Below are 13,834 nucleotides of genomic sequence, written 5' to 3' on the forward strand. Positions count from 1 at the left end.
ATGCTGGGAGGAGGGACCAACATAAATAAAAAAAAGTTACCATCTCTGTAGGAAATCCATCAGTGGATATGCTGCATTTTTTGTTGAATAAAAGATGAAACTTTTAGATGTTTGAGCCTTTCTATATTCAGAGAGAATATAAAAAATATATTTCCTACCCAAAATAATAAGCAGTGGTTATGTTTAATAAACTCTCTCAGAAGTACTCCTTCCCTTTTGTGCCTCCCACTCCCTGAATTAAATCATGTTGTTGTTTTTTCCTTTTCCAGCCACATCCTTGTCCCCTTCTTTGCTTCTACAGATACATACACTCATAAAACTTAGAGTTGAAGTTGTGAGATTTTCTTGCAGTGTCATTCAAGGTGAAATTGCCAGACTCAAGACTGGCTAATTCAGTTATACAAATGATTAACCTCCTTGTCCGTGTGCATTACCACAAACACACATTTTGATGAACATTTCTGTGCCCCGAGTGTCATCCATATTTTACGCATGAAAAGCTTGTGTACTTGAATAGTACATAAGCTTTCATTTTCACATGCAGCTGCACTGGCATCGTATTAGGCATTTAGAAAATGGAGGGCTAAATCAAAAGTGTCATCTGACTATTTTTGTAGGGACAACTGGAAAGCTTGGAAGTGATGTGAAGCCAAACACACACACACAGAGAGATACACCTGATCTCACACAAAATCTACACACCCACAGCAGTTGCTCCAGCCTCCCACATCGGTTTGCACTGATCCGGCACCAAGCATAAACCAGTGGGATCCCAAAACCCTATGATGTAGCTTTGATGGAAAAAGTGTAAATTGGAATATGCTGCGATCCAGGCTTCAACTGGGAGCTTGCAAAAAAAAAAAAAAGATACATCCAGGTATCTGAATTGTTTTCTTCCTCGCCCCCCTTAGTAGGTCCACCTACCTCTTTCCAACCTGCATGGTGAGGGAATTACAAATTACACTCTAGTGGAGGAATAAGTGCAAGAATTATTGATCTTGTGTGGACATTTTTCATCAAGTTGAACATTCAGCACAGAACTGAGAACGACTCTGTTGTTGACTGAGGCCCAGTGGCATTTTTGCTATCTAGTGTTTATTAAGGAACTGAGTAATGAAACATTTGTCTCATCCAAAACTTGAAAATGCAAGCACTGAATGTACCAGTTAAATTTCAGTCTGTTAAGTCAGGGAACTTTTTATGTGAAGCCCGTATCATCCAGTACTTACTACAGTGAAATTAAATCACCCTTACTGCAGTGAAACTTTTAATTCTTTTTTTTTTTTTTAAGTGCTTAAAAAGTTTTAAAAAGTCTGCCAGTTTCCGCATTTCATTCTCTCCAGGCAAGTGTATCACAAAGAGCTGGGTGTGTGATGGAGACATTGACTGTGAGGACCGCTCAGATGAGGAGTCCTGTGAGTCTGCTGTCTGTAAGCCACCCAAGTACCCTTGTGCCAACGACACCTCTGTCTGCCTCACACCTGATAAGATCTGCAATGGCAAAGTGGACTGTGCGGACCGCTCGGATGAAGGCCCCATCTGTGGTATGTTTGTTTTGTCTGTGTATTTAATCTCTCTTTTTGTTTGTTTGTTTAGTTTTGTTATCCTGCAAGATGCTAAAATGTGTATTCTTCTCAAATACACTACATTGCCAAAGTATGTGGATACCAGAACGTTTAATTGCTGCAAAAGTCATTCCACCACCATCGGCATTAATATGCTGTCGTAATAGCTGCTACTCTTCTGGGAAGGTTTTCCACAAGATTTTGAAGGTTAGGTACTGACCTACCATTCCAGTTCATCGCAGAGGTGTTGGATGGGGTCAGGGCTCTCTGCAGGCTAGTCAAATTTCAACATTCCTTAAAAAAACCTTTCTTTTGGGACCTGGCTTCCTGTGTTCCATTCAACCATCTATTTTCAGCTGCTCAGGACTGGGTGAGGGTGGTAACAGGCTAAGTGTGGTAGCTCAAACAGTATTTCCCTCTGTTTGGCCAACCTAGTGGCTGGAATAGATTTTGGCATTGTACGTGTCTGTAAACCACGGATATATTACAAGTACATTTCATATAGCAGATATGTTGAAACTTTTTGCTTCTTTACATTCCAATTTTATAATTTTGTGTTCTGGCAAAGCTGTGGTTAATGTGTGATTAGGTTTAAGCACAAATACCACTTGGTTAGGGTTAGGGAAAGATCATGTTTTTGCTTAAAATACTCAGTTTGATGGCCATAAACATGGCTGGAAATGTGTCCAGAGTCTCCCACTCACTCATTTATTTGATGTCAGCATTTGCTGCTACATGTTAATTTTCTGTTCTTGGAACTGGACTGTTCATTAGAAGTGCGGTCGGAATATATATATACCATTCTGTTATTCAGAGCACCACACTCTAGGAGTGCAGAGCATACTCTGGGCACAGGCGGAGCAGCAGGACACCAGGTGCATTGAAAGTGAAACTTAACTGTTCATTATTTTATATGGAAATAGAATATTCTGTTTCTTAGAACATCAGTGCTCTCATTTTAGTGTTGTCCATTTTTTTCTAAACTACTTTAGATGAAACTAAACTTCCCTTGGAAACTGCGGACCCCACAGTCCAGTGCAGAGTTTGCTTTCACTCACCTCTGCAGCAACTGTTCCTCTAATCGATCACTCTGACTTGATGGGGCTGGTCAATCTGACCACAAACTGGTTAACCAGTCAGTTCTCCACCCTGTGATTCAAACTCAACAAACTACTGCTGAGGACACATTTATGAAGAGTTCTGCCTGTGCTGCATTCACTGACTCATAAAATTCTTGCATAACTACAGCTGGGACATGTCTTTAAAAATGTCTCCTTTAGTTGTTTGTTGGTCTCAAACTGTGGTCTGCTGCTTGGCAGGTGTCTCGCCTCAGTCTCACATCATCCACCATCCCCTCCTCCTCCTTATGAGAAACTCAGCTTAAATGCAGTCTGAACTATGTCAGTTCAGAAAGGTTAATATGATACATAGGAATTGTAAAAACTTAACATAGTTGTGGTGAGTAGAAACATACAATGCCAACATTTTATTTTGGCAACTGGACTAATTTTGTCCCTGTTCATAAAGGAAAGGGCTGTATTTTCAAAAAATTGGGACTAAGAAGCCTTCCAAAAAGCCCCTGACAAAAGTACAGAAAAGTATGTGGATAGATTATCAAACACTTATTCCCTGGTGGTTTGAAAGTTTGTAAGACGTAGCACATCAGTATGTCCCAACCAGTCACAATTTTGGCTGAATGTACTCCTTCCTGAACTTCTGACCTCTGAGGCGGGTAATGGACTGACAAGTACGACTTTGAGAAGTTTGAGAAGTGTATATTGATTTTTTGACTTTAAGTTATAAAAACTTGGACTCCGTTGTTACCAACAAAATTTAAGCTGACCACATCTGCTGTTCTTCCCTTGGAGCTTTTTTTAGCTATGCTTCAAGCCTACAGGGGGTGAGTGTTTGATTCTCAGAAGATATATTTTGGGTAAAGCATCGCTTTAAAGTGAAGAGGCCCAAGAAAACCTGTCAAAAATAATGACTCCCAGAGACTTCTAGGCATTTTGGTTGTTGCAGTGCTCCCAATGTGTTTGAGGCTCTTTGATTGACATTTCTTGCAAGGACCGGCATATTGGAGTTGGTTGTGTTAGCTTAAGAGAAGAGAAAACAAAGAAAACAGTGACAAATTAATAAACCACATTTACATTGCAAATGAAAACTGCAGCACATTCTTCTTCTTTATTTATATATAGCTCTTTATTCCTCACAATTTACTTTTTTATCAGCTTTGCAGAGTTGCAGAAAAATTAATTGGTTTTTTAAAAGTTGAAGCACTGTCACCTCCTCCAATTTTCACTGTAGAGGTTCAGGACATGCCACCTGCTGAGGCACCTCAGCACTCTTGCTAACTCGCACTTTAATTTTTCATCTGATATTATATCATGGGTTCTTGAAGAACACCTCCCAGATGGGCCCTGCTACATCCTTTCCTTCAAATAGATCAGCTTAGAGCTTGACGAGGAACCAGAGTGTGTTGTCTCAGAGTCCAAAGGGACAGAACATGAAGTAATACTCCACCTACCCGATGATGTGGACGTGTTTGTCCAGCAGCCTTCAGAGGAAGGAAACAGATCTCATGTGACAAGTCCCAGCCATCTAATCTCTTAAAGTGAGCAGTGTAAACATGGAGGTTCATTTTCGAGAGCGTCACTAACTAAGCCTCAGGGGGGCCCTACAGGACCTTTGAGTGTCTGTGTTATCGTAGCTGAAAAGAAGACCTCTGCCTCCTCATAGACAATAATGTGTTCAGAGAGACCTTGAGAGCCTGATTGATTTGCACCAGCTCAGCAGGACTCACACCCGCCATTAACAACTGTGACCACATTCTCCATTTCCCTCCCGCTGGGAGAGTCCAGCGCTGTTCTTGCCCACCTTGAAAAGACAGTCTTAATCACGGTGGGAAAAGAGACGCTGGATCAGTTTTATCTTCGTCAATATACCTTTCCATCTTGCCCTGGCAGCTGCTAACAAAAAACAGCTGTGTAGGGCAGAAAAACAACAACATAAAAGAACACAACGTTAAGAAATGTCTGTCTTTATAGAACTTTCAAGACGAACATTGCATAATGTTCTTTTTCCTGTTTCGTTTTTGAAGCAGTGATGGAAATAAAAGACATTGTCTCCCAGGTGAAAACCTAGAGAACCTGCTCCGTGAAGGCTATCTCGTTATACAACACCATTATCTTCATTAGACTGTGAACACATTCCTTATGCTTGCCTTATGATCTCAAGCTCTGAGTTGAAAATATATTATCCTTCCTTGTGACATGATGTTTTATCATATAACCTTTTAGAGTCAGTGTGGTTATTGGTAATTAGTGGGTCTGTAAGATCCAGATCTATATGTGCTACTATTCTATAGAGTCAAATGCTTTTAAATCTCAGCCTCTTTTCCAGTGTCTGTGCAGTTTCTAAGAGTTTTCAACCTTTCTTCACCCAGATATGTGTCTTGTAGCCAGAGGGGGCTGCAGTCACCAGTGTACCGTGGCACCAGGGAAAGGGGTTGTGTGCTTTTGTCCCCCTGGGCTTCACCTGGACTCCAGTAACAAGACGTGTGAGGTGGTGGACTACTGCAGCCGTCACCTAAAGTGCAGCCAGGTGTGTGAGCAGTACAAGACCACAGTGAAGTGCTCCTGTTATCCAGGATGGACGCTCGACCCAGACGGAGACAGCTGTCACAGCACAGGTAACAGACCTTAGCTTTTTTTTAATGTTTGTTTTTAGTGATTCTGTTAGCTGCCGTGGCAGTGTGTGCCTGAGGGTCTGTGTCTGCAGTAATTAAAGTTTTTCCCAGGGCATACCAGTAACTCTAAAACCTTATATTCTGAGTTGGAATCACTGACTGTATTCCTGCAGTGTTGGTGCTTTTAATGAAAAATATGAGTTGTATTTATCATTTATTAATGCAAGATTCACACCGTGGATAAGAGCAACTGGAGAGGAAAAAAAATAAGTCAGACCATGGTATTGGAAGGTTTTTGTGTTAGTGGGTTGGAGTGCTGGGGAAGTGGAAGGCTAGTCTGAATAGTAATAGGTGTTGATTTAGGGTGCTGTCAGGTCAAATTCAATCAGTTTCAAATCTGAAGAGACATCTGGGCGATGAGTCCTGTCTGTTTCTATCTTTACTGATGCTGAGTGAAGGAAGCATGTATCCCTCAAACCACCAGAGCTTTGTAACTTCATTCAGCTGCGCACAAGTTCACCTCAGGCCTCACCCCATTCAGACACAAATGTTTTGCCAGTGTAGTACCACATCATAAATTCGAACTTTCCACTATTCTGTTATTGAATAATCCATTTGATGAGACCGCTCTGTAACCGCTTGGAATACAATAGTTACGCACACATGCTGTTGGCTTGTCACATTCAGATTTATGGACCTCGTTTTGATTACTCGCTTCTCTATTTCACTCCAAGATTGATGGCAGTCGCAGCCCTAATCTTACATTAACACAGGAAAAGAATACACAATTTTCTCTGGAAGCCGATCAGAATTCCACAGCTTCATCATAAATCAAATTTTGCATACAAACACAAACAGTCCAATTTAATCTTGAGAGAGGTGTTATTGGATTCTTTGTGAAGTCCTGAGCACACATCCACTCCTCCTTTTCCTTTGCACATCTCAGGAATAAAAGATTTGCAAGTACAAATCTTCTCTCTGGTAGCATTGTTGCTAGTTTTGTTGCAACACTGGAATGTGTCATTGAAGCAAGGACACCGTTTTAATTGCATTTTTACAGTTCCGTTCCCTAAAGTATGATTTAGTTGGGAGTGTTGTGAAGAGAGTTTTAGTTGTGCAAACATTTCTCAGAAGCAGAAATAATCTTACTGATTGAACTAAACCTCAGTGGGCAAGGCCAGAGAAGTTCAGTACACAAGTGCTGTTGCCAGCTCTAGGACTTCTCAGTAGATTTGGCGACTTCTTAGAGACCCTGCAAAATGTATTTCTCACAAGGCATCACTTACAAATGTATCTACTTTTTCAGAAAATGGAAAAATGTAATGTGTTGATTCCCAAAGTGTTTGGCAACAAATTGGTTTGGCTTCAACTGATGCATATATATATTTGCACTACATGGTGGTATAAACCAGTGGAATGTGTTTGAAAATATGTCCTCTGCACAGTAGATAAACAGAGAGAGACAGAGAGCAACTGAGTGAAATAAATATATGGAACTAAATTAAGATCAATTCTTTCAATTTCCCTGCAGATTTTACTTGATATGAACTAACCACTGTAATAAATTTAATACATTGAATTTCATTCTGTATAACCCTGCTTTAGTCTTAATCTAAAAAAATTTAAACTACTACATGTTGTATAGAGCACTTCTGCTTCACTTAACTGGAACCAAATGGGATGTTTACACCACACCTGTTTTAGCATCTTTGAATCGGCTCTCTGATTTAAGATCTATCGATTACCTCTAAAGGAGCTCTATGTAGAATTAAAACTAGAGATGGCTGAGGTGGTCGCTAGCAACTAACGGTTCTAACTCATAAAGAGTGCTAAACAACAGCAACAGTGCTAACAAAGCTAACAGTGTTAACCATGGGGGTACAAAAGGGGGGCATTGTGCTGCCATGTCAGTGCCATTCTGATATCAGTGGTAACCATCGTGAGCACTGTAAGCGGCAGTGATTACCTAGTCATTGGAATACACACACACTAAAATGAACATGCGGCCAAACTGAAACTCACCAAAACAAACCACAGAGAAGCTCGGATTATATCACACACAGAGGTAGCGTGACTTCCTTCTTTGCTCAAGACATTCATGTTATCAATGTTGCATACAAAACGTCTAAGGCTCATCATGATCTGGCTCCACATTATATTTTACACTTTTTATGCCCCTGTAAACCTTTGTGTGGTTTAAGATCTCTGTGCAGAGGTCCTCAGTGTCTTCTAGAGTCCAGGTTGAAGACTATAGGGGACAGAGCCATTGCAATCAGGGCCCGTAGGCTTTGTAATGACCTGCCTGAGAAAATAAGGCTGTCTGAGTCAGTGTCCTCCTTTAAGTCTCTTCTAAAAATGTAATTTTATCGGAAAGCATATCCTTATTTTATCTGAGCTGACGGTTTAGTTAGTTGATTTCTAATTTCTTGTTAATTGTTTTTATTTTTTTCCATTTATTCATGATGGTTTTTCATTTATTTTTTGTATCAGTGAAGTACAGTACTTGTATGCACAGTATTACTGATGAAATTAATAATGGCTTAATTCTATACAAGTGCCCCAGTCAGCCGTGACGGTGTGACTGTGAGCCAACACGCACCAGGACCCTGAAACTACAGCAGCTAAACAGAATGCAGCCATCATCAATTTATTTTCGCCAGTGCCTTTCAATAATGCAGGCTGCACTGAAGTACAGCTTATCTATTTGCTTTGTCAAGCTAATATGAAATAGGTGCAATGGCAGTTTGAAACCTTGTTCACTTGTGATTATATGGGTCCTGTGCTTCCTACTTTTAGGGGTAATAGTAGTCATAGTATTCACTTTTCAGCTTCTGATCCAATTAAATGTTATTAGAAGCGAAGTTGTGGTGTTCAGCCTCCAACTCAGGCAGCAGCAGAAAGAGACCCTCCAAGGTTGGGAATCACAAGTGTTTTAAGGACACCTGCCAGTGGTGAGATTAAGAGATGTCAGTGATGTATGCCTGTATGTATAAGTACCTCACCTGAACTTTCAGAATTCAGTATCTCTTAGCCTATCAAGCTAGATGATCTGTATTTGCAAACTGCTTCTTGCTATTCAACCCCTCAAAGAGAGATGCTCTCTGCGAATTCATGTTTCATGTTTAATTAGGAGGACAATTACTACAGCAGTGTGTCCACTTTTTTTTTCTTTGGCTAGCATTAGGTAGAGCTTTGTTGGTTGCTAGGTCAACAAGCTAATTTAGATCTTTTAGTATAGCTGGATGAATTTTAGTAATGCAAGCTACAATTTGGTGCTTTCTTTTACCCCTTGCCTTTTTTTTTTTAGCCTGGCTTCAAGTCAATTTGTTTAAAAAGCATAGTGTAAAACAACAAACCGTGACCAAACAAAACCAGCACTTATGAAAAAACACAGAAAGGGAATTAAAAAAAAACAAACAAACTTTTAATGAGTACAAAAGGCACAACAGAGAACATACCAAACATAGGTGACAGTTTGCTTCACTTTAATTTGGAGTGCACCTTTTGTCAATAGCTGATACTGTAAGTAAATTAAGCAATATGTTTGTGTAAAAGAATGTACCTGTAGATTTATGTTTGCGTGGAAATGTTGATGGGTGTGAGATCACTGTCAGCAATACCTTAGATCAAGCTCCGACATTTCTAACAATTATCTGTTGATGCAGTAACATTCAGTATTCCATTGTTGATTTTTAGAAGAAGTTTTCATGGTATATTGTCAAATGTTTATTCATTTTTTCTACTTTTTTTTTAAACTTTGACAGTAATTTTCCTCAGAAAATGTGCCAGAGCTTACAGTGGTTATGATACATTCCGGTCACATTCCTGTAAAAGAAGTGGGCCGTCACAGCTCACTAGCCAGTGCAAATCTCAGAATGTCCAATGCTGTGCATGATGTTGCACATTGTTGTGCGTCAACAATTTACTCGAAACCCAGCTGAACCCTAGAGGTGGCCCTCCTAAAAAACATTACGTCGCTTGTTTCCTGTCTCTCTCTTTGGCCAGATCCCTTTGAGGCTTTCATCATTTTCTCAATCCGGCACGAGATAAGACGAATAGACCTTCACAAGCGGGACTACAGCCTGCTGGTGCCGGGGCTGAGGAACACCATCGCGCTAGACTTCCACTTTAATCACAGCCTGCTTTACTGGACAGATGTGGTGGAGGATAAGATCTACAGAGGACGGCTCTCAGAGACTGGCGGTATGCGTACACGCCAGTACATACATACACCCACGTACACAAACATTCGCTACAGTATATATCTAAAGACCGCTGTGATGTATTGGCTAAAGAGAGTCATGTCTGGCTCATCTGAGCTTCAGCAGCTGTAATGAAAGTCTGAGACACTGCCAGATATAAAGCTCTGTTTTACTGTACTGTCTTTACACATACTCAGGTCTGATGCAGTGAGTTGATATTGTCCCTCCCTGCAGATTTATCTCAGGTTGTCCAACGCTGAAAAATACTGCAGGACCAGAAGTCTCGGGCTGTTGTATCACGGTGTCTCCCCCTCATAAAATGATGAATCAGAACTTTTCCTTCGCTCTGTATTTTTGTGGGTGGCAGTACATTCACTAGGTTCACTTGCCTTTATTTCCCTCTGCGGAGCTGTAGAAAACGCCTCTTAGCTGTACCCAGTCCACCCTTTTGTGAGATGCACATAAAAGCCTCAGCATCGGAGAATAATTGTAAACAGCTACATTATAAATATTGTGGGAAAACCCTTTTACCATGTGAAATTGAACCCTGTAGAAAGCAATCTTCTTTATGTGGAAGAGCTTTCCTCAAGAGTTCTCTGACTGTGCCCTTTTGCTTTGAGGAGGTTTTCCTGAGCATTGTAAAGAAACACCAATCACCAATGCTGCCCCTTGACTGCAAGGTAAGTCACTACTACATACTCATGCTATCACTGTGTTGATATTGTTTCAGGCGTGACGGGGATTGAGGTGGTCGTGCAGCATGGCCTGGCCACCCCGGAGGGCCTGGCTGTGGACTGGATTACAGGGAAGCTGTACTGGATCGACAGCAATCTGGACCAGATCGAGGTGGCCAAACTTAACGGAGATATGCGCACCACACTGATTGCCGGAGGCATGGAGCATCCACGGGCCATCGCTCTCGATCCAGGGCAGGGGTATGTTACGCACTAACTCCCACATGCAGAGCCTGCTGGTAGCTGTGCCATCCATCAGGCACAGAGATTATTGGAATAAAGTAAAATTACAACCTCCTTGTATTTCTCACTTCTGCATCTGCCCTGATGTATGAAGATGTCTGCTGTGTTAAGGTCCATTAAAGCAGCAGATATAGAGTACATCAATAACGGTGCTGTGTGCTCCATTCCAGTAATGACAACTGATGTAGCTAATACCCCCCCAACCATTGCTTTGACTTTACACGCTTTACTGCCTTTTCTCTCTTGTTTCCAAGCAATGTTTTTCTTTCAAACATTTTAAGCAAGACCTTCAAATAAGAAGCCCAAAATATGCTCTGTTCTTATTTGTGCATCATTCCCCTCAGGGCTATTTCAAAATCATGGTTGTTTATCCTGCTGGGATGCATGCAGAGATTGTTTGTAGACTGATCTGTGGCTATGAAATGGCAGCCTTTCCTTTGCCCAGTCAGCAAGCAAGACTTGAAAAACATCCATTACTGTGCATTGATTACACTTTCCTTTTCTTGGTATGACAGGTGTTATGATAAGCTTTTTGATTTGTTAAATTAGGTTGTTGGACCACGCCACAGTGGGGGCAACAGGCTTGTTATTAGCCACTGATGCAACACCCCTGGGAGGCTTTGATAGTGTATGTTGTTTTGGACTGTTTAACAGTTTGAAACTTTGCCATCCACCCTTTGAAATTAAACTGAACTGCCTAAAGAAGAAAAATTCACGAGGGACCAAGAGGGAAATCCTCCCGTCAGAGGCGTGGCTCTTAAGCCCAGTTCAGACCAAAGATTGGCGTTGAGACGAAACCATTTTAGAAAGTTGCAGCAGTGTTCACTGGCTGGTCTGAACTCGACTCAAGCCAGCTGATGGTGTCATCTGCAACTCAGTTAGTCAAATCGCAGATGGCTGGTATCTGAATGTAAAGCACATCACCTGTTTTAACAGCCAATCATCCCTGCCGAGCTCTGTTTCCCTCCTCATGGTGTGTTGGTGTTGGACAGTGGATCACTGCTTTTGCCTGCTGTATGTGCTTATGCCCAACTTGTCTGATCGCGAATCTTTAGTGTAAACTGGGCTTTAGGTTGCAGGTATCTTAGATGCCTTAACATATCATACATGTTTCATATGTCATATTGGCATTTTGTTTTTGTTATAACAAACCAACTGGTTTATGTCCTTATAATAAGAATCACATTTTGTTGTACAAGCTTTGCATGTTTGCGTGTGTGTGGCGTGTGTATGTATGTTTGGGAGCTACTCCCTAATCTGTATGTGTGTTTTTACTATTTATGTTTTTCCCTACTTTTTAATCTGTTAATGAGATTTACTGAGTGGTGAAAGGTTTTATAGAGCCTTGTGGGAAGCACATTAAAATGCATCATAATTGTTCAGCATTTTGTCATTGTAGGTAACTGCAAATAAAAACTTGCGAGTATTTCACTGTCGGCATGGCCTTAAATTTGTGCAAGTTTTCACAGTGGGTTGTGCAGGGATATGATTTTATTGTGGCTCTCTGATCACAGATAGTTCAGGACTGAAAGTGCTTTAATCCAGCGTTAGGATCATAAGTGCAGAGGGTGATAAAATTAACTAACAACCATATCGCCAGAATAAAATCTTGGCATTGTATGTTTTTGCAAAGCCTGGATATGTTACATTTGTTCCAATACATAGGACTTTAGTTCAGATTACATGTATGTGAGCCCTTTTCCCACCAGGAGGAGGATGAGGGAGTGGAATGTGTGACACCTTGACAAGACATAGGGGGGGGTGTTTTTGACTCAAAATGAGGCGGAGGCGGTACTATTCTGATGATGTGCACACATGTGCATGTGTTCTGTGCTTTCAGATGGCTGTTTTTAAGCCTTATAAAAATGATTAAAAAACATAGTTGTATTTTAAGAAATCCCTTCACATACTTTTACAAGACACTTTTATTACAGCTCTACATCTCTTTACTACATCTCTTTCATATCATTCATAGCATCATATATCATTCTCTTGTGTAATGTAATGAATTAATATCATGTTTAACAGATGTCTGTTTGAATGTTTTTACCAACAAAGTGGTAAAAAAGTTGATGAAAAAAAATGTAGAGGTAGTCTCACTGCAAGTCGGTGTTCTGACACCAAGTCCATCTGCCATTTGCAATTGCATTTATTAACTCTAACTGGTGATATAAAACTCATCAATCATCAAATGGCAGAGGAAAGGTTGTAGTGTTTGTAGTGACCAAATCAGTTATTTAATCCAAAACATGATGTTTCCCTTAGTGTTCTTTGTGCACAAACCTAACCACACATTAACCAAATTGTTCACAACATGGAAGTGATAATTGTAATGTAAAGAAACAAATGTTAAACACATCTAATACATATAAAACATACATACATAACATGGTTTGCAGAAATGAACAATGCCAGCATTTATTCTGGCATTGGGTTGCTGATGAAATGATTTGAATTCGTTGAATTTATCTTTAGATGATTGTTGTATTCTGTTATGTTATGTATACAAAATGTGATTAAAAAAATAATTAACGAAGTGCATGCATACTGTTACATCCATTCAGGCAGTGTTTTCAAAGATTACCACAGTCTCACTCTTTTTCTCTTTGAAAGTCTGGTAGAATTCATTTTGTCCCAAGTGATTCGTGATGTCCTCATGTGAGCACAGAGCAGCCATCGATCCACTATCCAATTGTGCAAGACACAGATAAAACAAAAGTGCAGCAAGAGCACTGACCAATTACACAGACGTGATGGACAGTACTGTCAGTATTTTAAACTTGGGGCATCAGTACTAACATGTTGAATAAACTGCCATGAAGTCTGCTCTTATTTGCAGTCACAAACATTTGTTTGTGTGTGTCGGATCATCCCTCACTGAAAATAGTATCATTTTAACAAGTTTAACTGTACTTCACATTTCTTCTACAATGTTTTCAGTTTCCATTCCATTATTATAATATAATTGGTTATCACATGTAATGCAGGAAGAATAAGTGATGCAATGTGCACAATTGGGGATGTTCTGTCCAGTGTGCACACTGTTACTGCGGTGGTCATGGAAAAAAGTCAAGGTTATTTTTATAATGTATTTATTGAAATAGTGACAATGCTGTTATCTGCATTATTGTTTTCTTGCTTATCATATTATGTTTTTCCAGAGGTTGATTTCAGTTCCTAGGCAATCGGTGAACCTTTGCACTTTGTTTAGTCTTTTCTTTTTCTTTTCTTTTTTTTATGTGTGTGTGTATGTGTGTTCTTACACATGCAGCTATGTCCACATACCTTACCTTAGAGTTACTTTTCAGAATAACAAAGTCACTAGCATTAGAATGCTTTTTTAGATGCATCCCATTTGTTGACTATTGAATATTGTTTTATTATATCACGGAGGAGACAATT

General features: G+C 40.2%; 1 protein-coding gene across 6 annotated transcripts in view; it reads left to right on the forward strand.

Moving 5' to 3' along the window:
- lrp1bb (low density lipoprotein receptor-related protein 1Bb) overlaps nucleotides 1-13,834 on the forward strand; it is a 332,674-nt gene that overhangs the window by 189,881 nt on the left and 128,959 nt on the right. For all 6 annotated transcript variants that reach the window (XM_049594030.1, XM_049594032.1, XM_049594034.1 and 3 more), the window contains 4 exons: nucleotides 1,344-1,544; nucleotides 5,011-5,256; nucleotides 9,259-9,456; nucleotides 10,186-10,390. In XM_049594030.1, the coding sequence (XP_049449987.1) occupies nucleotides 1,344-1,544; nucleotides 5,011-5,256; nucleotides 9,259-9,456; nucleotides 10,186-10,390 (850 nt within the window). The remainder of the gene's footprint in view (nucleotides 1-1,343; nucleotides 1,545-5,010; nucleotides 5,257-9,258; nucleotides 9,457-10,185; nucleotides 10,391-13,834) is intronic.

This window comes from Epinephelus fuscoguttatus, linkage group LG13 (genome assembly GCF_011397635.1).
Source record: "Epinephelus fuscoguttatus linkage group LG13, E.fuscoguttatus.final_Chr_v1".
NCBI classification, from domain to species: domain Eukaryota; kingdom Metazoa; phylum Chordata; class Actinopteri; order Perciformes; family Serranidae; genus Epinephelus; species Epinephelus fuscoguttatus.